The sequence below is a fragment of the Scleropages formosus genome, chromosome 12, assembly GCF_900964775.1.
Source record: "Scleropages formosus chromosome 12, fSclFor1.1, whole genome shotgun sequence".
Taxonomy (NCBI): Eukaryota; Metazoa; Chordata; class Actinopteri; order Osteoglossiformes; family Osteoglossidae; genus Scleropages; species Scleropages formosus.
This window is the reverse complement of record NC_041817.1, coordinates 22039181-22063171: the sequence shown is the minus strand read 5'-3', so window position 1 is coordinate 22063171 and position 23991 is coordinate 22039181. Positions and strand designations below refer to the sequence as shown.

Below are 23991 nucleotides of genomic sequence, written 5' to 3'. Positions count from 1 at the left end.
ATCCTTGGAAGTAGAATTACTCTGTTGCCTATAGGGCTTGGTAGCTCTTCTGTGGTAGTTCAGGGTATGTTCTTCTAAGGGGCTTGGGGGGGGGGTGCATCGGGAGCAGGCTTCAGACCCGGCTCCTTTGACTATAAGGCAATGGCCTTAACCGCTACACTACCTGTTGCCAGATGTACTTTTGGTCTAACGGTATGTCTCGGATTGTTCCGCCACCTCGGTTCCTCATGCGGTTTTATTCCCGCATCCGTACTATTGTTTGAGCCCTGCTTCTGTTTGCAGTTTTAAATCTAATGGGATATTAATTACTTGAACAGAACTTGTCATTACCCAGTGGCTGCTTCAGGGTGCTCTGGGTGAATATTTAGCAGCAAGAATTCAATCAGTATTGGTAATAAGATTTTGACACATTTAATCTCCCAGGCTAAATATTTGTTCCCTCTCTCGTATGAATAATAACGTGGAGACCAAGGTTCATACTGCGTTTTGAATTGAAAAATCTTGCTATCAGTGTCAATCTTCATTTTTGAAATGGAATGTAAATATTATCTGATATATTGCGCTCACGAGACAGGATTTTGGCGATGGTATCACTTTCCAAGATGCAAGAATAAAACATTTAGTTAGTCACTTTTTTCTTTGTTTCTTACATTTGCGTTTATGCATTCAGCTGACACTTTTTCTCCAAAGTGACTTACAGCTCACAGTAAACAAAAGTTCATTCAATAATTGACAACAAGCTTTGCAAACAATTACATGATTATCGAAAGCATAGATTGTTTATTTCTCAAGTGGTCCCCTGTAGAAGTGACGTATGCATAACACAATGTAAAGAAAAAAGTAACATACGGTGATGGACTCATGAAGGTGTCAGGAGACTGGGAAGGAAACCATCCCAAAGAAATTATGTCGAGTTTTTGTTTTCCTCTCCTCCGTTGCCAGTCTTCCACTTCGTCCTCACTTTATCATTATAAAGTACAGCACTGTGCAAAAGTTTAAGGCACTTGGTTGGGGAAAAAGGCTGTGAAGTGAGAATGCTTCCAAAAATAATGCCCTTAATTAATAAACTTCCTACAAAGCTTACTGTAGTAACCATCCATCGTCAATAACCACTTGTCCCGAGCGGTGTCACGGCGGGCTTGACCGGGTCCCGCTCTCTGGCGGGTCTGGGGTTCAAGTCCTGCTTGGGATCCCATCCTGGGTGTGTCCCCTCCCCCTCCAGCCTTGCGCCCTATGTTGCTAGGTTAGGCTCCAGTTCGCTGTGATACCACTCAGGACAAGTGGTCTCATACTCTGTGTGTGTGTATTCAAAAGGAATGCTTGGAAATCTAAAATATGCTCTTTCCCATTGACACTCATGCAGAAGAAATTAAATAACCATCTGAAACAAATATTTTTGCAAAACATCTAAGTGCCTAAGACTTTTGCACAATACTGTACATGGGTGATAACAGCATTTTTTCTACTTAATTCATTATTTATTCTTAACTGTGTGCCTTTGACCTCATCTTAGTTACTCTGTCTTTCATACATATAACACCTCTCCCTGTTATGGTGCTGGAACACAATAAAACATGAAAACATCCAAGGGGGGTGAATACTTTCACAGGCCCTGTATGTGGTGGTTTGTCATTTTCCACTTTCTGAGTCTGTCTTCAAGACTGAGCGCTACATAACAATAAATGCTAGTAATGAGAACTAAACTGTATTATATTATACGAGTTCTGAGACCCTTGTTGAGTAGAATAAATTTGTTCATTATGCATTATGTCAGTGACACTATTTTTTTTGGTGCTGGGATGATGCATACGATCATAGATGGATCCTGTTTGCAAGATGTCTGTTCAAATGGGGAATGAGTGAGGACCTGCAGCAGATCCATGTGTGATAATGATTTTCCTGGAGCTTTGGCAAGTGCGCAGAGCGGAGCGCTAAATTGGGTTCAGCAGGGTGTGCAGGAAATCCCTGCCCTCCTGTGTGCGCCGGATGGTGCCTTTTCTCCCAGGGTTTTTTGCTGACTGCACTGTTTTGGCTTCCTGGCGGTGGGCCCTGTTGTTAAGGGTCGCCATGCTTTTTAGAGGGTCCCGGACGTGGTCGTCCCGGGGCCCTCATTACTGGCTTCTAATGAGTCTGTTGTGGTCGTGGATGGACTGCAGGGAGTTGAGACCTTGGGAGAAGGGGGTGGGGTAGGCTCAGTTGTGACCTTGTAACTGATCACGGATCTGTCTTTTAGGACCCGCCGTGGTGGGCATGATTCGAAAGGACTGGGCCTCCCAAAACAGCATCGCCCTCTCCTGGCCGGAGCCGGAACAGCCCGCCCTGCCTGTGCTGGACTACGAGATCAAGTACTATGAGAAGGTAGGGCGCCCAGGACATTATACTGACTGTCGCAGTTAATACGGTAAAAGAGACAAACCCGTGGGGATAACTCTACTGTCACCCTCCTGCACCTGTTTTTCTCCTTTAAGCTACAATTTGTCACTTTTCTGCACCAGTGAATCTCATCCTGGGGACATCTGTTAGTGCCCAAATCGTTCAGAGAACTTCTAATGCTTAACATGAGTTTTGATTTGTTGATATTGATATTGTTTCGATATCGATGAGACAGGCGATGTTAAAACCGAAGATATTTCCAGCATTAGACAAAGTATCAATGTACCGGGGTGGGAGGTAGGATAGGGGTAAGAGCTTTTGCATGCTAAGAATCCAAGCTTGAACCCAACCTTCTTCTATGATATCTTTGAGCGTGGAACCGACCCTGAATTGATACCCAGCTATGACAACGAGCAAACACTCACTAGTTACTTTGACGGTCATCTTGGAGAAAAGTATCAATGAATGAATTGGTTAGTTGAATGATTGGATTTCACTTCTGGTCTATAAATTGAAAGATGTTTAAATTGGCATAGCGCAGGTCCTCTGTTCTGTGTGTTAAAGGTGTGTTAAAGTCACACATCCTGCTCTTCTGACTGTGTTTTGACATCAGTGTTAGAGCAGGAAGCCCCAACCTGTGTGACATATGCCACGTCCTGCCTGAGTGGGACTAAACGCTCCCTATCCCTCCTCTTCGGCCCGCAGGAGCAGGAGCAGCTGAGCTACTCCTCCACCCGCAGCAAGGCTCCCAGCGTCATCATCACTGGGCTGCGTCCCTCCACCCACTACGTCTTCTACATCCGCGCCCGCACCGCCACCGGATACAGCAGCTACAGCCCCAAGTTTGAGTACGAGACAGGAGACGAGGGTACGGCGACCGCTTTTCCGCCTCTCCGTAGCTCCCGCGTGAAGTCGGTCTCTTCACAGCCAGTTCTCGGCTTTAAAGATTAAACGAACTCTGCGACGGGGTTCCGCGCGTGAGAAATCGCAGCACTAGCCAGTATCTCCCATCCTCATCAGAGGCCGGTAATTTCCTCATCCCGTCAAGATAACAGCGGCGGGCCAGGTGCCTCTTTTTTTTTTCCTTCGCTTAAATGCGTCAACTTGCTCCACATCCATCTGCGATCTGACCCCGCGTTTCCATCGCAGATTGATCTTCCTTATCTACAAACACAAAAAGGGGATAACAATGATTGCGTTTCAATTACCAGTGATTAAGTGCGCTTGAGAAATTATTAAAAAGGGGGAAATCATGAATATCAAATTGTTCCTATTTAAGAGGACAATCGTGGCTAAATTGCAATTTCATGCGATGAATATAACCAGTTGAACAGAACGGGACCAAGCGAGATATAACCTTCCGAATGCGAAGATGTCCAATTTCAGGACATGTGAAATGTTGATTTTTCTCCGTGAAATTCTCTGTATTTCATTATTGGGAAGTGAGGAGGTGACATTTCTCATCAGGGAATGTTTGCCTTTACTGATGGCCTCTGTCACAGCCTAACACTTCAGCATATATAATATGCGAATATTTCACATTATGTCTGTTCTCTTTTCTGTCGCTGGAAGCATCGCGTCCTGTATCCAGCTCAGGCCACAGATCCGGCATCAGCTGGGATTCATTATGTGATATTTTTATGCCTTTAGCTGGTGGGTAAAGAGATTTTCATCGCTGACACTGTCGAAGCACACTAATGCACCGCTGCATTCCCATAAGTGGGACTTGAACTTAAAACCATCATCTCGTGGTTCCCTTAGCCGTGCGGGGGAAGTGGAACAGGTCACGGACGAGGGATGCCGATGATGGGACCCCTCTCTCTGCTCTCTGTCCCCTAAGCCTCCGACATCGCGGCGGACCAAGGCCAGGTGCTGGTCATCGTCACGGCAGCAGCGGGCGGCTTCACCCTTCTGGTCATCCTCACCCTCTTCTTCCTCATCACAGGACGGTAAGAGAAACACGTCTTCCTCAGATTTGGACCCGTTTTCTCTGACGCGGGAGTAGAGCAGCACGCACATCACCCAATCCCCCCCCCCCACCCCCACCCAAGGGGGCAGAGCGATCTTGTTCAGCGTGGACCACCGGGACCAGCCAAACTTGGGATTGGCCTTGCGTGTCTACCAGCGTGTCTTTACCCACAATGCCTCGCCTCCTCACACACTCATTAAGGAGGAAATAACCAGCGTGATGTTGCGCCAAGCCGGAAAAATTGGCTAAGAGATAATTTAGTAAGGTTTTCCGAAAGGACATAAGCTTGCCAATACCGCTCTTTTGAATTTGTTTTGCTTAACCTTCCGCTGCCATTGCCTTAAATAAGAATTGATTCTGTAAAGGTCCGTAAATCTGGTTTTCATAGATCATTACGGTTATTGAATGATGTGCATTAATATGCTGATAGAGGTCAGGTGTGCGTGAAGTAAAGCCTCCTCAGTAATCCTTGTACATCTCAAAGTGGGACAGACTCACACCCGTCTCCTAGGTAGATCAATGCTGCGTCGGTCGAGAACATGTCCAGGTCTCTCGCGATGGGATTTCGTGCCGTGTTTGGCCAACGGGTTCAGGCATTTACAGGAGAAGCAGGTCTGGGGCGGCGATGCGAGTGTGGAGGTGGAAGAGAAGCCGAGGCAGAAAGCGGGCGCACGTCCAGCGCCTGTCACCTCCAGCTCCCGATATCGGACAACTAGCATCACGCTCGCCCTTATCTAATTCAATTTCAGACGTGCTTCTCAAGACAATTAAAGTCCCCAATTAATGGGCCTGTGACACAAAGCGGTCGCTCTCGTTTTAGGATTGACTGAATTGATTTCCCGGCAGGTCAGATGGGATGCGGGTGGAGTTATGTGTGTGTCGGCGTCGACGACGTTTGTCCGGGCTTTGGCGAAGCGCGCGGCGTGTGTCGCCCGTCCTCCCTGGCGGGGGCTTGGCTGACAGCGGGCCCATCGGTTTGATCGTATCGGTGTCCACATCTGTCAGGGCCCCTCTGTGGGTCACAGCTTGGCATAACTTTCACACATCAGCTTAGCGTGTGACAACCAAGTTTGTCCATCCATTTATCAATAACTGCTCCGGCACAGAAGCATACTGTGGGTGGAAACCAGAGCACCCTGAGGATGTAAATGAACATGCAGACTGCGCTGGATTCACACCTGCGGTCTGAACTCACATCCCAAGAGCTGTGAGGCGCCAGCACTACCTGCCGTTCCTCCGCGCCGCCCAGCTTTGTTTCTCTACGCTTAAATTCAGACAACGGAGCAAAGGAGATGCGCGGTGGCCTAGCAGGGTCTTAAAACCAAAATAAAAACCCTGCTCCAGATTCCGCAGCTGACAAAATCGTCTGCGGGGCTGAGCCGGAACGCCTGGCTGCTGCGTCGGTGCTGTTTCAGCATCTCAGAGAGGTCGGATGCGCCGGGTCGCCGGTATTCGGCACGTCAAATGTTCGGCGTTCAGCGCCACGGACAGCTCCGACACGTCGGGCGGCGGTTATTCGGAACCTCCGACGGCGTCTGAATCTAAACTGCGTGTGACAGTACATCGCAATAGTCAGCTTCCCGCCTCGTACTCGCCACAGGAGCACCTGCTGGGCTGACCTTTCTGTAGCCCCAGAATACGCATAAAATGTCCCCATAAGCAGGGATGATTTCGTATTCATTCTTACTTATTTCAGACAGAGGTTTTCTTCGCGGCCGGTGAGGGAAGTGCGTGATTGTCAGAAGAGCTGAAGGTAGCAGTTTGGTCCACATGCCTGTTCATCTTAATGAGCAGGACTGACTCTTTCATGGAGCTCCAAGTCTCACACACACACATACACACACAGTATTGAGAGGATTCTCATTATTTCGTACACCTGTTGTTTGGCTATTTTTTTAGAGGACACTCTTTACGGTACAATTTTTTTTTTTTTATGTGTTTGTGTAATGTAATATTGATGTCTTTTAAAACATTAAAAATAATAGTGCAGTTTCCCCTCGACGTGATTAAGGATCCTGGTGAAGTTTTAGTAATTTATGTGTACGGCCAGTCATTTATTTGTGTATTCAAATTAGAACGCCGTGCTGCCTCCTGTCCCCAATTTCTCATTATGTCCCTGTTCCGCACCGGTTTTATTTTCTTCGCCGCACTATCAAAGCAGAGCGTGTCGAAGTCAGATCGTGCCACTTGCGGCGGCCGCGTTCTCCGGAGCAGCAGTAGGGAGGCGCAGGCGAGTCGCCGGAGTGTCACTGATCGGGCTGTTGGAAGACTACGAAGCTGATGCCTTAATGAATCCGGCGCCCTCATCAGCGGGGGCCACCAGGGACACGATTCCCGTCCTGTGCCTTTAACGAGAGCCCTCGGCACCGATGACGGAGACGCCGTCACGTGGCTGCGATGGGCGTGTCGCGGGCGGTTCAGCCAGGTGCGAGCGGTTCTTCGGGAGACAACTCCGCGGTTGCGTTTCTGGGCCTCAAACTATTGCACAACGTTGCATCATATTAACAAAAATGAAAAATTTGAAAAAGAAGCCACTCAAGACTAATTACGCTCCTGACTGCGATTATCTCTCGTAATGGTAACGGCACCTATGAGTTTTCGTAAAGCCTGCTTTGTTAATTCACTCTCGAGTGGAATCGCTTTTAGGATTCGGAGGAAGTGAGTTAGAAACTTGCATCAGACGGACTCCGTGTCGCAGCGGAGGGAAGCGAGAGCCTGAGCGGTGCCCTTCCGTGCCCTATCGAAGGCTCTGTTGTGATGCCGAAGCCCCGTCCAGGCGTATCTAGAGTCACGGGTGTGTGACTCCCTTTTCTCTCCCATTTTGCAGGGCCTCCATTCACCTCTATTCACCGCAATCTGTACCGCAGTTCTTCTCCTCATCCACAGACCAGGGTGATACGGGTACACATGCAGTGTGGACAGCTGCGATTCGATACCCCGGAAGATACGTAACGTCCCACACTCGGAAGGACCTGCTTTTCCGGGATTCGCAGATCCCCGTGACCCCCCGACTGGAACAGCCCCTCTTCTGCTCCGGCACAGGACCCCTATCTGGCTGCCGGGCGTGAGGCTGTCTGTCGCCATGGCAACACTGGGGCCTTTGCTGTCGCTCCGGCATAGACACGTCACTGCATGGACAGGCAGGGTGCGGGGAAGAGCGGTCCTCTTCAGTGAAGCATCTAAATGTGTGGTTCGGTTCCATGTCCCGTGCTGTCCGTGCCCCCCCCCGGGCGGTACCCGGGAAATTCAGATTTCTCATTAGCGTGGTTTACCTGGAGGGGGCGTCCTTGCTGCCGAACGCAGCCTTGCACATCTCAGCGTGGTGCCCACCGCAGCCCCCCTATATCTGAGTTCAATGAAGGAGCAAGTTGCACAGGCATTGCATCTGCACGCACACGCACACACGCACACGCACACACATACACACACAGAGCCACAGAGAAAAGTAGCCTCTTTACTTGTCTTTACTCTGGGGGGCCACACAGACCCACGAGACCCCACGCAGCCCCAGTGGAATGTCACGGCCACAACAGCCTCTTCGGGGGGTATACAGGGGTAGATGGTGCACCTTTCAAAGACCCGGGGGCCACTTTGATGTCTCTTCCAAACTGGATCTTTTGAAAAGCAGGAGCCGAAAGGCCGGAACGTCCAGGAGAAGGCGGCACAACTGTGGCGCCTCCCCTTCGCTCTCCAGGGTCCAAAGGCCTCTTTTATAGACCTCTATCGAAACAACAAGGGGTGGCAAGTGGTGCAGCGGTTAGAGCTGCTGCCTTTGGATTTAAAGGTTGCAGGTTCAAAACCCACCTCCTGCTGTGGTACTTTTGAGCATGGTACATCAGTTGAACTGATACAGTAAAAATTTCCCTGCTGTGTAAATGGGTGAAATCGCTGTAAATAGCTTACCGTTGTAAGTCACCTGGGGAAGAACTGCTCCAGTTGAATGAATAAATGTGAATATATTTAGCCCCAGAGGTGGACCGTCATGTGAGGTTAGTTGGTTCTTGCTCCACCGACACTGCTTGGAGAACCCCTGGCCTCAACCCTCCCCAACATTAATGCTGGGGGTCCACAGGTGCCCAAAAAAACAGCAGCTCTCTGAAATATCGTCAGGTAGAATATTCCGAAGTCATTGAATTGAGTCGCTCTTAACGAAGGTCTGGCGTCATTTTCCGCAATTAACCAATCGCTGAAGTCCTCCAAGGGGAGATGTTAAGGAGTGATATTTAAAGCAGCCTCCACGGGGCTCCCCAGGGCCAGGTGTGTGCACCTGTGCTTTTAAAGATCGCTTGTTGCTCCCTCGCTTGACACGTTTCGAAATGTCCTTCACGGCCCCTTGAAGGAGATCTCCGGTTAACCCTATCTGCATCCCCCATCGTGGAAATTAATCAACTTTTTCATATCTTAAGCAGAAATCACGATGCAGCGGCAACCTTTTCTAAACGGCACGCCGGCACTTTGTGTGAAACGCAGTCAGCGAGAGCGTCGAGCGCCGGCTATTATTAGCCGAGCCCATCTGGCTGAGCGCGATGCGTCGGGCAGCGTGTCGAAGAGGAAGCCCACTCGCAGCATCAACGTGCGAAACAAGACGCGCTAATCCCGCTCCGCTGTCAGTCTCCTATGTCGGGGCGGGAGGGAACTTGGCCGACGACGCAGCCCATCTCTTTTAGTCTCGTCGTCGAAATTTTGCACCGCCGTTGACGTCGTCTAGTCTGCGCCTTCGGAACCCAAAGCAGGTCTGCTATTTGTACAGTTTTTTTTTTTTATTATTTGATTTTGAAGATTTTGATTAAAATTTTCTGCCGCTGGCCATTTTTGTGATAAAAGGATCTTAGGATCCTCCAGAGGATCTTAACCTTTTCTGGGCCCTGGACCCCTTAAGGAATGTGATGAAAGATAAAGAGCCAGGAGTCTAGAAAAATACCCATAAAAAATGTTGGATAAAATATTGTATAATCCACTGGAAATTGATTACCCTCAAATAGGGAGAAAGAGCATAGTAATGTTTTTATTTTATTCTTTATATATTTCTTTAGACAGTGTTATTTTCAAAGCAAGCCTGAAATTCATAGGCTCCCCCCAACGTCCAGTCACGAATCCCAGGCTAAGACGTTGCTTGAAAGGAAACTTCAGCTTTCACTTTGGTGTCGGATCCCAGTCAGGTCGCTGGTGTTGGGTGTTGCTCTCGGTTCGGTGCTTCACTGCCCAAACCCTGGTGTGTTTAGGTGTTTGGAAAAAAAATGGGAGACTATAAGCGAGCTTCCCGAAATCGGTCTTTCATTTTCACCGCACAGATGCGTTTCAGCAGAATGGCTTCATCCACGTATCTGCCACGGTGATCATGTGCCAGGTTATGACATCGTAATTCTTGGACCGACAGCAAAGGGACACGTCGGGTAGTTAGGGCGGTCAGAGAGCAGCTTCCCGATCTCCTTCTCCAATCCCTATCGTAGGTGCCAGTGGTACATCAAAGCCAAGATGAAGTCCGAGGAGAAGAGGAGGACTCACTACCAAAACGGCCACGGTAAGAGAAACCGCCTGAGTTTGTCTTCAGAGGGAATATGGTAATTTTTCGAGTTTACCACTCCGATATCTTGAAAATTGACCTCCGAGGGGGGCGTCGGATGCACAACCTGGAGTAAGCCATTGGCTAATGGGCTTCGCTGTGGAAGGTGCCCGTTTGAGGCGGTGCTCTGTCAGAAGAGCCCGAGTCATGTATTACTGTCCGAGTAACAGTGGTTCTGTAGAGCTCTCGAGGTGCTGGGTAGACATGGGTTCCAGTCCAGCTCAGCGTGTGTGGAGTCTGCATGTTCTCCCCACGTTTGCACCCAGCAGATATGCAGGGATGAAGGTGCTGATGAGACGTTTCTGTTCCACCCATCCCTAGAAAACCAGGCCACCGGTTGACGGGAGTTGATTCTGGATGTTGGTTCCGCTCCTTCCACACAGAGTGTGGATCACAGTCCATTTCTGGGCTCATTTCTAAGCCCAGTTCAGGGCTGAGCGTCGGATCGACGTGATTGAGTTTTCTCAGGGACCGTTTAAGGTGTGTTTTCATTGTAAGGTCTGCGTGGGAATGGTTTGAAGTGTGCCAGTGGATCCGCACCACCCACCCAGCGTTCCCACGGAGTCTCATTTGTAGGACCTCCACCGTCCTCTGACTCAACAGGTGCAAATTGGATGCGGAGAGCACCTCAAACCCCTCGCTGAACCAGCAGTCGGGCTTCAACGCGAATGATAAATTGCAGCCCTGCAGACAACCTGCCTGTAAACAAAACGGCGAGAACATTTTTTATCCGTTGCGTGGGGTCACCCGGGCGCTCGGCGGGACGTGTTTAAACCCCCCCCCGTGCGCCTGGTTTCCGCTACCCGGCTCTCTTACCTTCGAGATGAATTCAGCCAAAGCTCTTCTTTTTTTATTTTTTTGCAGCAGTTTATAAACGGCGCAGCCTTTTCTGCTCGTCCGAACCAAGCCTGGAACAAAGTTTGGTTTTTTTTTTTTTTCCCATGATGAAAGATTGATGAAACCACAGTCTGTTCAAACAAACGGCTTTGTGGAGACAGCGTGGGACAGAGGGGTTGTAAATAAGTCCCCGGTGAGGTTCACCTCCGCACTGGGACGCCACGTCGGCCTGACCTGTCCGTGGCACGTGTGTCTGCAGGGATCTGCCTACACGCATCTCACCTCTTTCCAGGGACACGGCTCCAGGAATAGCCCCCGTGCCGCGTCTGGGAAGGTCAGCGGCTCGCCCTCGAGACTTTTGGATCTCAGATACACACACGCTTAACTCCCTGTCTCGATCCCCCTGTCCATCCCTGCGAACTGGGCCGAAACGGAGAGGACAAACACCTGCAGCATCATCCACCCACCCCCCACCCCTTGCTTTTCAAACCCATCACATACTGGCGTCTTTCTAACCTTGTGAATTCAATTAGAAGCGAAAGCGGGACAGTTCTTGGAGCCCGGGCGCATCTCCCACTTTCCACTCTATTTGCTATGCATGAGAATTGATTGTCGTTGCAGAGACAGCGCATACACGGCGCCGGCACAGCGAGGCGAAGCGCGAGGTTCCGGACACGACTCCCGCTGGGGGTCGGGGGGGTGTGTGCACCTTGCGCCACTGTGTCTCATTGTGACTCTGCGCCCCAGTTCCTTTCCCAGGTATAAAGACATACATCGACCCGGACACCTACGAGGACCCCACGCAGGCAGTGCATGAGTTCGCCAAGGAGATCGACCCATCCCGCATCCGAATCGAGAGGGTCATTGGTGCAGGTGGGCACTCTTGCCCCACGCACTGTTATACACCTTCTCACTCTTCATCGTTTCTCTTCTTCTACCCAACTTCTCCAGTGTCACAATATTTCATTTTCAGTGGGATAGGGTCATACTTCATAAAGCATTGCACCAAATGAATCCGCAGGTGGCATAGTAGTTGGAACTGTTGCTTTGTAAGTAGAAGGTCTAGGGTTTGAATCCACACTTGTGCTTCTGTACCCATGATCAAGGTGGCCGCCTTGAAATGATACAGTTTTAAAAAAAAAAAACCCAGATGAAAATGGGTAAATCATGATAAGTTGGTAATCTAAAGTGACTTTTTGAAGCAGCAGGTGGCGTAGCGGTTGGAGCGTTGGACTCACAGGATGGAGCAGGTGGTGCAGTGGATTCAAAGGATGAAGGTTTGAATCCCACCTCCTGCTCTAGTACCCTTGATCAAGGTACTTACCCTAAATTGTTCCAGAAGGCATTACCCAGCTGTATAAACAGGTAAAAAATTCGAGGTAGTTAACAGTCTAACTTGCTCTGGAGAAAAGTTTCAGCTAAATAAATTTAAATATCTTATTCACCAAAACGGAGACTCCTAATTCAGTCAGGTCCCCTGACTTAAAAGCAAATTCACTTTAGATTAGATATAGGAATGTGCTACTTTTCAGTAGAATTGGAAGACAGATTGTTAGTTTGTTCTTTGGCAGATGAGGATTTCTTTAAGGTTATGACAAAAACAAAAACAAAAGAAAATAGGAGCGTTTTAATGCTGCACGATTGCCCCCTGGTGGACGTAGGTGGAACTGCGCCTCACAAATAATGCTGTTAATAATGCATGAGCAGCCAATAGGTGAGAGAGTTCAGCCTTCTGAGTTTCAGACTGTGTGTTGCAGGTGAATTTGGGGAGGTCTGCAGCGGGCGGCTTCGAACCCCTGGGAAGAGAGAGATCCCCGTGGCCATCAAGACTTTGAAGGGCGGCTATGTGGAGCGGCAGAGGCGGGACTTCCTGCGGGAGGCGAGCATCATGGGGCAGTTTGACCACCCGAACATCATCAGGCTGGAAGGAGTGGTCACCAAAAGTAAGAGGCGTCTGAAGGTGCACTTTGTTGTTGCAGAGCAGAGTGAAGGAGCGGTTCTGTAGGTTCGAGATGCGCTCCACGGTCATCACATCCATCACGGAGCGAATCTTTGATGAAGCATGTCGGCCATACGCTCGTACGGAACGTATGTGTTTGAGAAGGACTGCAGTCAGTGGAGCACTGAACAGGAGCATCCACCTGGAGACAGATGTTTCAGTTTTCAGCAGTTCCTTCGGGAGAACAACAGCAGTACAAAAGCCCTCCTTGGTCTATCTGGTGTTTCCCTCTGGATCCCAGCAGTTTTCCTTCAGTGTACATGTTGCCCTGGCAACTGGGCAGGGGCAGCCACCACGTGAGCGCTATTTGGCCACGTGGTGATTGGAGCTGTTCAGGAAATCTCACCATCTTCTCATTGCACTCCAGGAAGATATGAGAAGCTAAAGGTCAGAATTTTCTATGTGTGCTGGTATGATGACCCTTTCGAACCTCTGGGCCGCAGGGATGCTGGGCGTATGCTCAGTGATCCTTTCAAAGCACCTCTCTTAGACTGGATGGTCTATTTGTATTGTCAAGGAGCCGGAAACAATGGGTTCGAATCCAGCTCGGTTTGTGTGCAGCTCTCCCTGTGTTTGCATGGGTTTCTTCCAGGTGCTCTGGTTTCTTCTTCCAGTTGAGAGCTATGTTTTATAGGGGAGCTGCTGATTCTAAATTGCCCCTGGTGTGCGTGTGTGTTAGAAATGCAATGGACTGGTGTCCTATCCACGGTGTATCTTGCCTCTCACCCTGTGCTTCTGGAATAGGCTCCAGACCACCGTGACCCTGCACCAAACAAGTAGGTACTGACAACGAATTAAGAATGAATTGAAAAATACCCCCCATAACCTGAAGCAATGAAAGAACCAATGGATTATTATATGAGCTTTATACTATATCATTAAATGAGCATAATGTGCCGTTGCTGCGCTGCTGTGTGTTTCCTGCAGCTGGGGTGCAGCGACTGCGTGTCCTGCAATCAGCACAGCATCTTTATTCTGTCTTAATTAGAAGAACACGTCCACGACCAGGACGGCGTGAGACACGGACAGCCCCCTTTTTGAGCGGAGTGCCTTGTTCTGCACCTGAGCACAATGGAGTTTGCCTTCGACAGAACAGGGCTGGATTTAATTGCTCCCGCTGTCCACCTGGGAGGAGATAATATTAGTCTTTTCAATCTATTATCACTTGGGCACAGCCTGCGGAAGGAGGGAAGGAGGTGCATGGAAGGGGTGGTGGGGGGTGCAGACTGGCCAGAATCGCTTTGTGTGAATAGGGCGCATTGTCCTGCGTCACTCTCCATTCCTGGAAAGGTGTGTTCCTCCAGTGCTCCGGTACCAGCCCGCTTCGATTCCCGTATCGTCCCAGTTTGAATCCCACTGCAGCCAAAATGAATACAATACCAGCCCAGCATGAACCGCATTCCATCCCGGTCTGAATGAAGCACAGGTCCAGTTTGAATCCTATTTCAGCTCAGTCTGTACCCCGTTCCAACCCAGTTTGAATCTCATACCAGCTGTCTGAATCTCATTCCAAACCCATTCTGAATCCAGAACCAGCCCAGTTTGAATCCCATGCCAGGCCACTTTGAGTCCATGTCCTACAGCAGGCTGCTCCCCGAGGGAGTTTCGCTGAGTCCGCATGGGGTGCAACGGGGTAACTACGGATCATTTGCACATCGGGGCCCAGCCGATGCCTCCTCCACCCCTTCCCAAGTCTTGAACAAGGAAAGAAACGATTAGTCGGGGTACATTTCATCAGTCTTTTTAGTGACAGATTCGATACCCTGAAATCAGATTTGTTAACCATACAGCGGCATGGAGGCTGATATTAGTTTTATCGATTCTCTCTCGGAGCGTGTGTGTGGTAAACACAGGGCTCTTTTCAAGGCTTAATAACCTGAGAAGGGCAGGGACTGTAAATTTGCTGTAAGTGGCGTGTTCGCGGGCGTTGTCCAGGAGGTCGGCAAAAGGAACCGAGTCCCTCCGTCAGCTCCGGAATTATTACGCTACTTTATTTATGACTGTTACTTCATCATTTATTTGTTCTACCTTTTCCTTAAACTTTTCTACAATGAGAGGTTTGCATAACTAAGCTATTTACCGGTTCTAATTTATTTTCGTTAGCTGGTGCTTTTCACCAAAGCAATTACCAACGTCGAAGCTACTTAGAATGGCTTAGCCATCCATTATAGAGCAGGGTAACTTTTATTGTATCAGTTCGGGGTAAGTACCGAGTTCAAGGGTTCTGACCACACAACCACCTGCTGCTCCTGTTTATTTACACAGATGGGGGCAAATCTCATTGTATTGCATACAGTGACAATAAAGTGTCTTATCTTATCTTATCGGAGTGTATCTTATCTCATCTTAGCTAAACAGTTTTTGAATGGACAAATTCTGGGTTAACTTTGCTCTGTAGTGCTGGACCTTTGGATCGGAACCTAGGAGCTGGAATGACCGTGCCACCGGAATGAAATATTAAACTGCTACCTCAAAGTTTCCATATAAACTCAAACTTTTCTTTCACAGACTCCTCGTAGGACGAATAAAGTGATAATGGTATGCAAGCAATGCATCTGGAAGTACCCCCTGCGCTCACGAGCAGCGACGCGGTTTGACAGGCTCTGCTGTAGTGAGGCGCGAACCCACCCTGTCCGGGGACTTTCCTCCTGTCTGGCTTTTGATATGTGATTAATTATTACTACTGATATAAATTATTTGCTGAGCAAACGACGGCCGCCCTGTTTCCCACGGTAGCTGCCGTCCTCGAGGGCTCCGGCACGTTCCGCGTAAAGCGCACCTGAGAGCTGCAGGTAATGGCAGCTTTAAAGGAGCAGCAGAAGAAACGACGGCGCCGCAATTACTCCCAGGCTCTCGCCGTCGCCGCCAGAATTGATGAAGCTCAGCCGCTCTTCGTTCGCATACATTTGCATTAATGTCGTCCCCATTTCTCGCGGCTCCCCGTCACGATGCACCGGGGTGCAGTATGGTAAACACACGTGGAGAGAAACGCTGTGGATCTGAAAGGACAACCCTGCCTGGAGCGTCGGTCCGTGATTCTGCTCCGTGGGTGAAACCTATTTTGCAACAAAAGCCTCAATAATGCACAAATTAATTTGGAAAAAAAAAAATCAAATTTGTGTGGGAAAAAGTATTTTGTGACTCCGCTAGGAGGCAACTTGGTGCGAATTCTGTTTTGTGGGTAGAAAGTAAATATCCCAAGATGCTCTTTGCTCTGGGTGGAGGGCGGGGTTTAAAATCAGTTAGGCCTCCGGTAAACGTTTGATCCATGCTCCATTGGTGGAGACTCGGGTGCTGGGCCATGGGAGTCCTTGTTGGACAATTTGCACGCAGACCCCCGGTCCTCTCTGGCAGGACACGTCGAACCAGGGCAGAAGTGGGTCCTGACGCTCGCTCCCATAGCAGCAGGATGACCGTCTGGGTGACAGCGCACTGCCACCGTCATGCCGATTGAGAAGCGTGGCTACCGGGCAACCCCCTCGAGTTCTGCCCCCCCCCGAGGAACCACCACTGTAGCAGGAAGGCTTCGTCCCGCTGCCATGTACCGCGCTCCCCGTGTCTACATCGGGATGCCATCTGCTGCTTTCACATCTGCACTTACTTTAGGGACTAATTAAAAAGCGTTCGGTGTCAAAGTAGACTGAGATTTTTTTTTTTTTTTGAAATCTGACGCTTACCTGGGCAGAAAGTTGAGGTAGCGACTTGATCTCGCTCCTCTAACTTTTCTGCGTGTGTGAGTGTGTGTGCGACGAGTGTGTGGGGCAGGGGTGCAGGAAGAGAGCAGTAAATTAAAGGTCCTAAAGGGACATCGACTCAGGTAGTGGAACAAGTTATTTCACGCTCAGCTTTTCCACGTCGTTGTTTCTGTACAGAGGGAGACAGCTCAGCAGGGATTTGGGCTTTCGCTCTCTGAGCCCCGCGTCCCTCCTGCTCTGGCAGGTTCTCGCTCCTGCGCCCTCCACCTGCGTGAAGAGAATACCTTTCCTTTTCCACACTGCGGTGCCTCCGTCCTCTTTGCAACACCGTTTTTTACTGTTCTGTGTGGCACAGCGGTGCAGCGGGTAGCACTCATGTCTCACAGTGTCTGGGATATGTGCTTCCACATGGAAGATGGGTTTGATGCCCTATTCAGTATGTGTGGACTTTGCATGGGTTTCCTCTGAGTGCTCTGGTTTCCTCCCACAGTCCAAAGACATGTGTTTAAGGTGAATTGATTACTCTACATTGCCCTTTATGGACATGGCTCTGGCATAGATGCATGAATGTAGAGAGTTTAGTGTTGAGTATCTACCTCTGTAAATTACATTTGGATAAAAGTGTCAGCTAAATACTGATTAATAGTAATAAATTAATGAAAGTAATACATTTACTATTTAATAGTATGAAAAAAGCATTGTGTCCATTGTCACTGTGATTGAGTCCATTCATCTGATTGCTGGCTGGCCAGCTTCTTCTTCTCCTTTTTCCTATAACTTTATCGAGAGTCGTCTTTTCGAGAGAATCCAACCTTCTCGCGATGTTTCCAAAGTACAAAACCTCAATCTCATCGATTGCGCTTCCAGTAAATGTTTGATTTGATCCGTCTCCATTTCACCAGCTTTCCATTGTGTCCTCAAAAGTCTCCTCCAGCCAGTTCGAAGGAGTTTGTTTTTTCCCCTGCCTTATTTTTATTGTCTCACCCCAGCATTTAGTTGCAGTCGTTGCAGCTAAAGGTGTCACAGGCAGGGGCTGTGACTTCTTCACACCTAAAATTGCACCTTTAATTATCTTCCAAACCAAGAAAATCACACAAAAACATTACTGGTTTCAGTTTTTAATGTTTCGGGTTCCAGTAACTGACAAAAAGATCTCGTCAAATTTCATGTGAAAAACCGTAAAACCGAGGAAACCGGAAAGTGTGCAAGTACTTTTACACAGCGCTGTACTTCTACATCTTCTCTATCAACACCAAGGTTCACTGGTGTGTCTCTTGTGTCGATTTTAGTTTTCTTACGATTTAATCAGTTAATTAATCAAAATTTTTTGCTCTCTGCTTTGACTTTTCAAATGCATTCTTTATCCTCTGCTGCAAATGGCATCGTGGGTATGTCAAAAATGCATGACGTTCCTTCCAGCAGTTTTGAATTCACATTTCTCCCCTTCTGCCTTTCCATCTCTCAAAATGCGGTGTTGACTCTACCACAAAATAAACAATTACTTTAAATCACTGGTGAATGCAGTAATGCCAACTGGTTCTTTAGGACTTCAAGTTTGAACAGGTCTTTAATGCGCTTATCTTGGAGTTGTTACGATTTTTAATTGTCTGCTTTGACTGAGAGCAAATAATTACACAGCTTAAACCCTGGGCTAAATGAGTCACGTGGGTGTAATTGTTCACCAGCACTACGGAAAACTGTGTTTGCATTTGTGTCCATTGCACAGATTCATAAGCCAGTTCATGCAAGCTAAAGAACCCTGCACTTGAGTTCGTCAGTATAAATCGGAAATATATCAAATTTGGAACCGCGATTAAATTTATACAGGTGGATGGTGGCATCGTGGTTACGGCAGCTGCCTTTGTCTCTAGGGGTTATTGGTTCGATCCCCACCTCTGGCTCTAGTGCCCTTGAGCAAGATGCTTGCCCTACCGTTGCTCCAGTATCTGTGCCTGGATGCTTAGTTGTGGCCCTGCGATGGACTGGCGTCCCTTCCAGGGTGTGCCACTTGCGCCCAGCATCTCCGGGATAGGCTCCAACTCGCCGCGACCCCGTTCGGGACAAGTGGTTCTTGAAGTTGGTTGGATTAAATTTATTTAAAGATGACCATTTCAGTGCTAGTTCTCTCCATTAGGGTTACCTCATTGTTTTAAATAAGAGTTCCTGCTAACACCCTGTACGGGAAAATATGACAAGGGAGAAGATCTGCGGGCCAGTTGATAAATGAGCACGCATCTGCATCACGAACTACTCACAGTCATCCTGTGCTGACTGACAGAATAATAGTAAGGCGCGCAGCTCCAGACTTCTTTGTCGCCTCGCCACGTGTTTTCTCTTCATTATTCCGTGCAGAATGACTGACGTTGGAAAAGTTGACAGGTGGAATTTTTAGACGTCCCAATTTACGCGACGAGAGGCGAGTGGCGCGTCTGATTGCGCTCGTCTGATTGCCGAGGTTGTCCCCGCTTTAGCGCCTCGCTTTTGTGTTCGCATGTTGGGCACGCGCCCGCTTTGGGCTTTTGTCATCTTGGGCTGTTCTGCCAATTACAGAAATAAGTGGTGTGTTTTAAGGTGTAAAGATAACAAAACTGCGGGCGGGGGTGGAAAAGTTTGCGTCCATCCCGTCCCGCCGCCCCCGCACTCGGGAAGCCGGGAAAGAGTCTCCGGGAACCGCCGGGTTGCCGGGAAACAGGTATCTAATGAGGTCATTATTTACACGTTGAATGTACTGTATATTCCTCATCTAACCCAATCACAGCTTTTTACTCCTCTCTGCGGTCCCGCCTTTGGCACGGCTCTCCGAGGGAAACGCTGGGCCTGATCGAATCTGCCCGGCAGCGAGAGAGCACTAGACGATTGCCAATTAATGAAATATCTGTCTGATATAATTATGTGTAAGGATACACTCACCCTTCGTGTCAGAGTCTCTTAGCCACGCGCCAGGCGCCAGGTTCGACTGCCAAGGGCGTGATGGACGCTTCGCAGGGGGGAAATTTTTGCTGCTGGAGCCAAGTCATCCTGGAAGAGGATGAACTCTCATTGAACTTTCCCGAGACGCACTTGACAGTGTGTTAAGCAGCATGTGGAAGTCCACACTTGTCCTGCCTGTCACTCCTTTTCTTTTTGTTCGATGGGTGTCCCGGTGCATCCGCAGAGCTTCGGCTCGGTCTCATTATCAGCAAGTCACCAAACGAGGTAAATTGATGACAAGATGATGCTCAGTCACTCGGCTTTCGGTTCCTCCTCTTTTTTCAGCGTAAGAATGGTCTTTGAGAGCTGCATATTGGCAGCGTCCTTCTACAGCGGAATTGGCAGCCGGCGCCTCGCAGTTGAGTGCCGTCGTGATCGGCGCCAAAACATTTCTTTCATCGGAGACACCTGGCGCTCAGCCCCTTTTCGACAAACGCGGAAATACCTCCACATGGTAATTAAACGTAATCCAGAGAATGAGAGCAGGAAGATTCGTGTAGATGGGGTGCGTCTGCGGGGGAGTGGGGGGTTTAAACCGCCATGTGACCCTCCAGGAAGCGAACTGCAAGGTTGATTTTGGTTACAGAAGAGTGATAAGGAACAGTAATTAGAGGCCATGTTACGATAACCGAGGATTAGGTTCCCACCAAGACATGATGAGGTAGATAGGTTCCTATCGCCGGAAAACTTGAGCGGAACTTTTCCACCTTAAAATTATTAGAGAATTTGCAACTGCTATGTATTATTTTAGCTAATGCTTCTTCACAGCAACTTCCAGTGTTACATTTGTGTCCTAGGCGGCTTTCAATGATTTCCCCTTTATACAAAAGGGTATTTTTCATTGTACTAGTTCAGGATTTGAATTTCAACAGTTCTACAGCACGAGCAAGGATTCGAACCCAAGTCCTTCAGTCGCAAGACAGCAGCTCTAAACATAACACTTTTCGCTTCCTTCCACCAGGCAGCTGATGCTCCTTTTGTTTTCAGCCCAACTATTCATTGTTTAAAGTGATGACTTTACACTTGTGCCATTTGACATGTGTACAGTTACTTTCCTCTAGGCTAAAGCAGCAGTTTCCCTCCTGGGTAATAAACTGGGTTCTGTTAAAAAAAAAAAAAAAAAAAGTTTCCACAGTGCATTAGAAATAGGAGCTGGCAGGCAAACTGTTTACCCTAAATCTACCAAGCAATGTAAACGACCGCTTGTCCCGAGAGGGGTCGCGGCGAGCTCGAGCCTCTTCTGGAAACATAGGGCGCAACGTTGAGGGGGACATGCCCTGGATGGGACGCCAGTCCATCAGAGCGCACTCTCTCGCTGCCGGACTCAAAACCCCGGACCCTCCACACAGCAGGCATTGGCCAAACCCACTGCACCACCACAGCCCCCCCCCCCCAACTCTGGTAATAATGTAATTCCAGCTCATCTCCGGCACAAGCTTTTCAAGCCGGATCCTGGTTTCAAAGTCAAATCGTGAGAGTTGTGGCTCTTCTTCCATTCTAATCGACTTCGCCACTGGTCTCTTTCCAGGTCGACCTGTCATGATCGTGGTGGAATACATGGAAAACGGATCTCTGGACTCCTTTCTGAGGGTAAGAATAGCTCCCCCCATTTCTCCTTGAAGCCGTGTGAACAAGCACATCCATCTCCTACCTCAGATCAGTTGAGCGTCCACAGTCAGTCAGTCTTTACAAGGGACCGAGGGGCTCTTCCTGTTATCGGCAACATAGAGCCAGCAGATTATCCTCACAATTCCGTCGCTTTGAGAATCGTACAGTTTCGAGTTTCGCGAGTGTGGTTGCGCATCAAAGTTTTCTGGCACAGAATCGTCCCTAGATGTGTTTGAAAATAGCCCCTTCGCCCACCAAGGCAGAATAACCCGATTTTAGCAGCGCCCACACACACATTTTGCCCATCTTCATCGCAGCTGCATCCTGGATAGAGTTATAGAGAAGCGCCCGCTGGATCTATACATGGAAACCTGGTACTTTTCTCGGGGTGTTTTGACACAGTGGGATAGAAAGTATTATTTATAACATGCTGTGTAAAGTCTCCCCTATAAGGAGAAACACTGAATATTCACCTCTTTGAATAAAATGTTAAAACAATGGTACATTTGTAGCACCTAACAAATAATTTTGCTTTACCCAGATAGGAATTATTTAAATACTTCCAACTATTGCCTTTCCATTGCATCACTTGTTATGGAGTGTTTGCAATGACGATGCAGACACTTCCTTCTGACCTCATTGCCCACTTGGGTACCTTGATGAACCCATGAGCTCGTTGAGAAATTTATCAGTTTGGAGCTTTATATCCATCATGGGAATGGTGGACCACCTGCCACCCGCCACCTGGTGGTACTGATCAGAGACACCGCACAACTATCCTAAATCTACTTTATCGTTGTCCTCGAAACGCTCAATTCAGCAACTAAAACAGACAAAATCAAAACGCTCAAAATTTTGGCCCAGAGTTTTTCAATCTAGCCATTAAAGAGCTGAAAGTCATTCTAAGGTTTCCGAAATGCCCACAAGCACCGCTCCATCTTAATATTCCACGATTAGCTGAACTTCAGATGACTGCTTTGCCTGGCCTGCGAGCGGAGACGCGCTGGGCGTCCCCAGGCCTCAGCGCTCTTCTCCGTGTCTCACCAGAAGCACGACGGGCATTTCACGGTGATCCAGCTGGTGGGCATGCTGCGTGGCATCGCCTCGGGCATGAGGTACCTCTCCGACATGGGCTACGTGCACCGCGACCTGGCCGCCCGTAACATCCTGGTCAACAGCAACCTGGTGTGCAAGGTGTCCGACTTCGGGCTGTCGCGGGTGCTGGAGGACGACCCGGAGGCCGCGTACACCACCAGTGTAAGCACTCACCTCCCGTTCCACGGGGTCGAGAGAGGAAAACGGACCCTGCACCGTGTCTTCATTTCATCCCTGAACCGCTTTCCTGTGACAAATTATTACAATTTATTCCCATAACAGGGATTTTACTTTGAAGGGTATCGTGGGTAAACAGAGCTATTAAAAGACTCCAGCGCGGTCCACTTTGTTAAACATTTTGGATAATTAAGCCACTTGAACGCTGATGATCTTGATGTACGTGGGGTTTATAATGGTCCCGCTCTCTCATCACTGCTGAACCGGGAGCAGCTGGTTCTCCCGCTCGGTTATTATGAGTGCCTGTCCAACAGTCCTGCAGGGATATGAGACGCAGCTTTCTAAATGGGACCGACACAGAGGTGACCTCCATCCTTTTGGCCACTGCTGCGGGATATATTGCATTCCGGAGGCCGTAAGCCATTTTCTGCATGACAGACGCCTCGGCGCACGAGCGTCACAAGGCCAGCTTCAGCCTTGCCAGAAAAACGGGCGTGAAGGATTTGTGTGGAATTGTTATTTGACTTTGCCCACCATGCAGGAAAAAAAAAACAGGAAGCCAGACACGGATCCCTGTTTCCGAAAGAAAAAAACACATTTGGCCACGTTACAACAGCTCGGGAGAATTTAATCTTCCAACTTTTGACACCGCGTTGATCTCTGACATTGAGGCTGACGGAGGTGAATTGTGTTTTTAAGACACGGAGGCAGCGTATGATGAGAAAGTGACAGCGTTTTGCAGGAACAGTGTATCATTCATCCTTCCCGTCCACTGGCTTCACACAGTACAGACTCGGGTTGCAGCCCAGTGTCATACGCACTATTATATCAATACCAGTGTGGGTGGCCTTGTCACCGCTGTTCACCACTTATGCCCGTAATACACTTTATGATAATCCGTATTATTCATAAAAGCTATTATGTTAGATGCATTAAATTGTAACATCGTTTTGCTGAGCGGAAGTCAATCTGAGAGATTTCGGATGTCGCCTCGTTGAAATCTTTGTTGGATGGCAGCGTTAAATAAATGATATAAGTCCCGGAAAAGGTACTGCATCTCAGACACGAACCTCTGAACTGATAAACACTCGGAACTTTCGGGAAGATTAATGTGAACGCTCAAAATTCTTGCTTTGAAGGATGACTTGTGAGGATGCTGGAACCGTGGTTCGACAAGCGCAGGACTACAGCGCCCTCTCGTGTAGCCCTGATGAGTGCGCAGACACGGTGCTCCTGGAACTCTTGCTGTGTACTGTACTGTAGTCATATGTGCTGCATGTGCCTGTTAGGGTCATTCGAGGATTAATGCGTTTAGATAGATAGATAGACTTGCAAAAATATTTAAACCCCTTAACTGATTAACATTATCTGGATTTCAAATCACAGTCAAACACATTTTTCCAATGGGTATTTTTATTCTGAACTCATATTCTCTAACACTAAACTGTACAAGCCAAAATACATCATGTTCACAGATATTTTAAAAACAATAAAAACCAAAAATTGTTTCTTCCATAAGCATTCACAGATAGGCAAATACATGCATGCACACACAGATCTATACTTAGATGGAAGAATGACAGAAAATAGTGAAGGTTATTATAGAACAGGTAACACTATAAATTGACACAGATAGATAGATAGATAGATAGATAGATAGATAGATAGATAGATAGATAGATAGATAGAGTTGTCTTTCCACTAT

General features: G+C 48.4%; 1 protein-coding gene across 1 annotated transcript in view; it reads left to right on the top strand.

The window, feature by feature from the left end:
• The window catches only part of LOC108930404 (ephrin type-A receptor 6-like), a 165125-nt gene that overhangs the window by 132443 nt on the left and 8691 nt on the right, over nt 1-23991 (top strand). The window contains exons 6-13 of the mRNA XM_018745623.2: nt 2234-2358; nt 3079-3241; nt 4214-4322; nt 9793-9863; nt 11490-11615; nt 12500-12685; nt 20935-20996; nt 22062-22271. Coding sequence (XP_018601139.2) covers nt 2234-2358; nt 3079-3241; nt 4214-4322; nt 9793-9863; nt 11490-11615; nt 12500-12685; nt 20935-20996; nt 22062-22271 — 1052 coding nt within the window. The remainder of the gene's footprint in view (nt 1-2233; nt 2359-3078; nt 3242-4213; nt 4323-9792; nt 9864-11489; nt 11616-12499; nt 12686-20934; nt 20997-22061; nt 22272-23991) is intronic.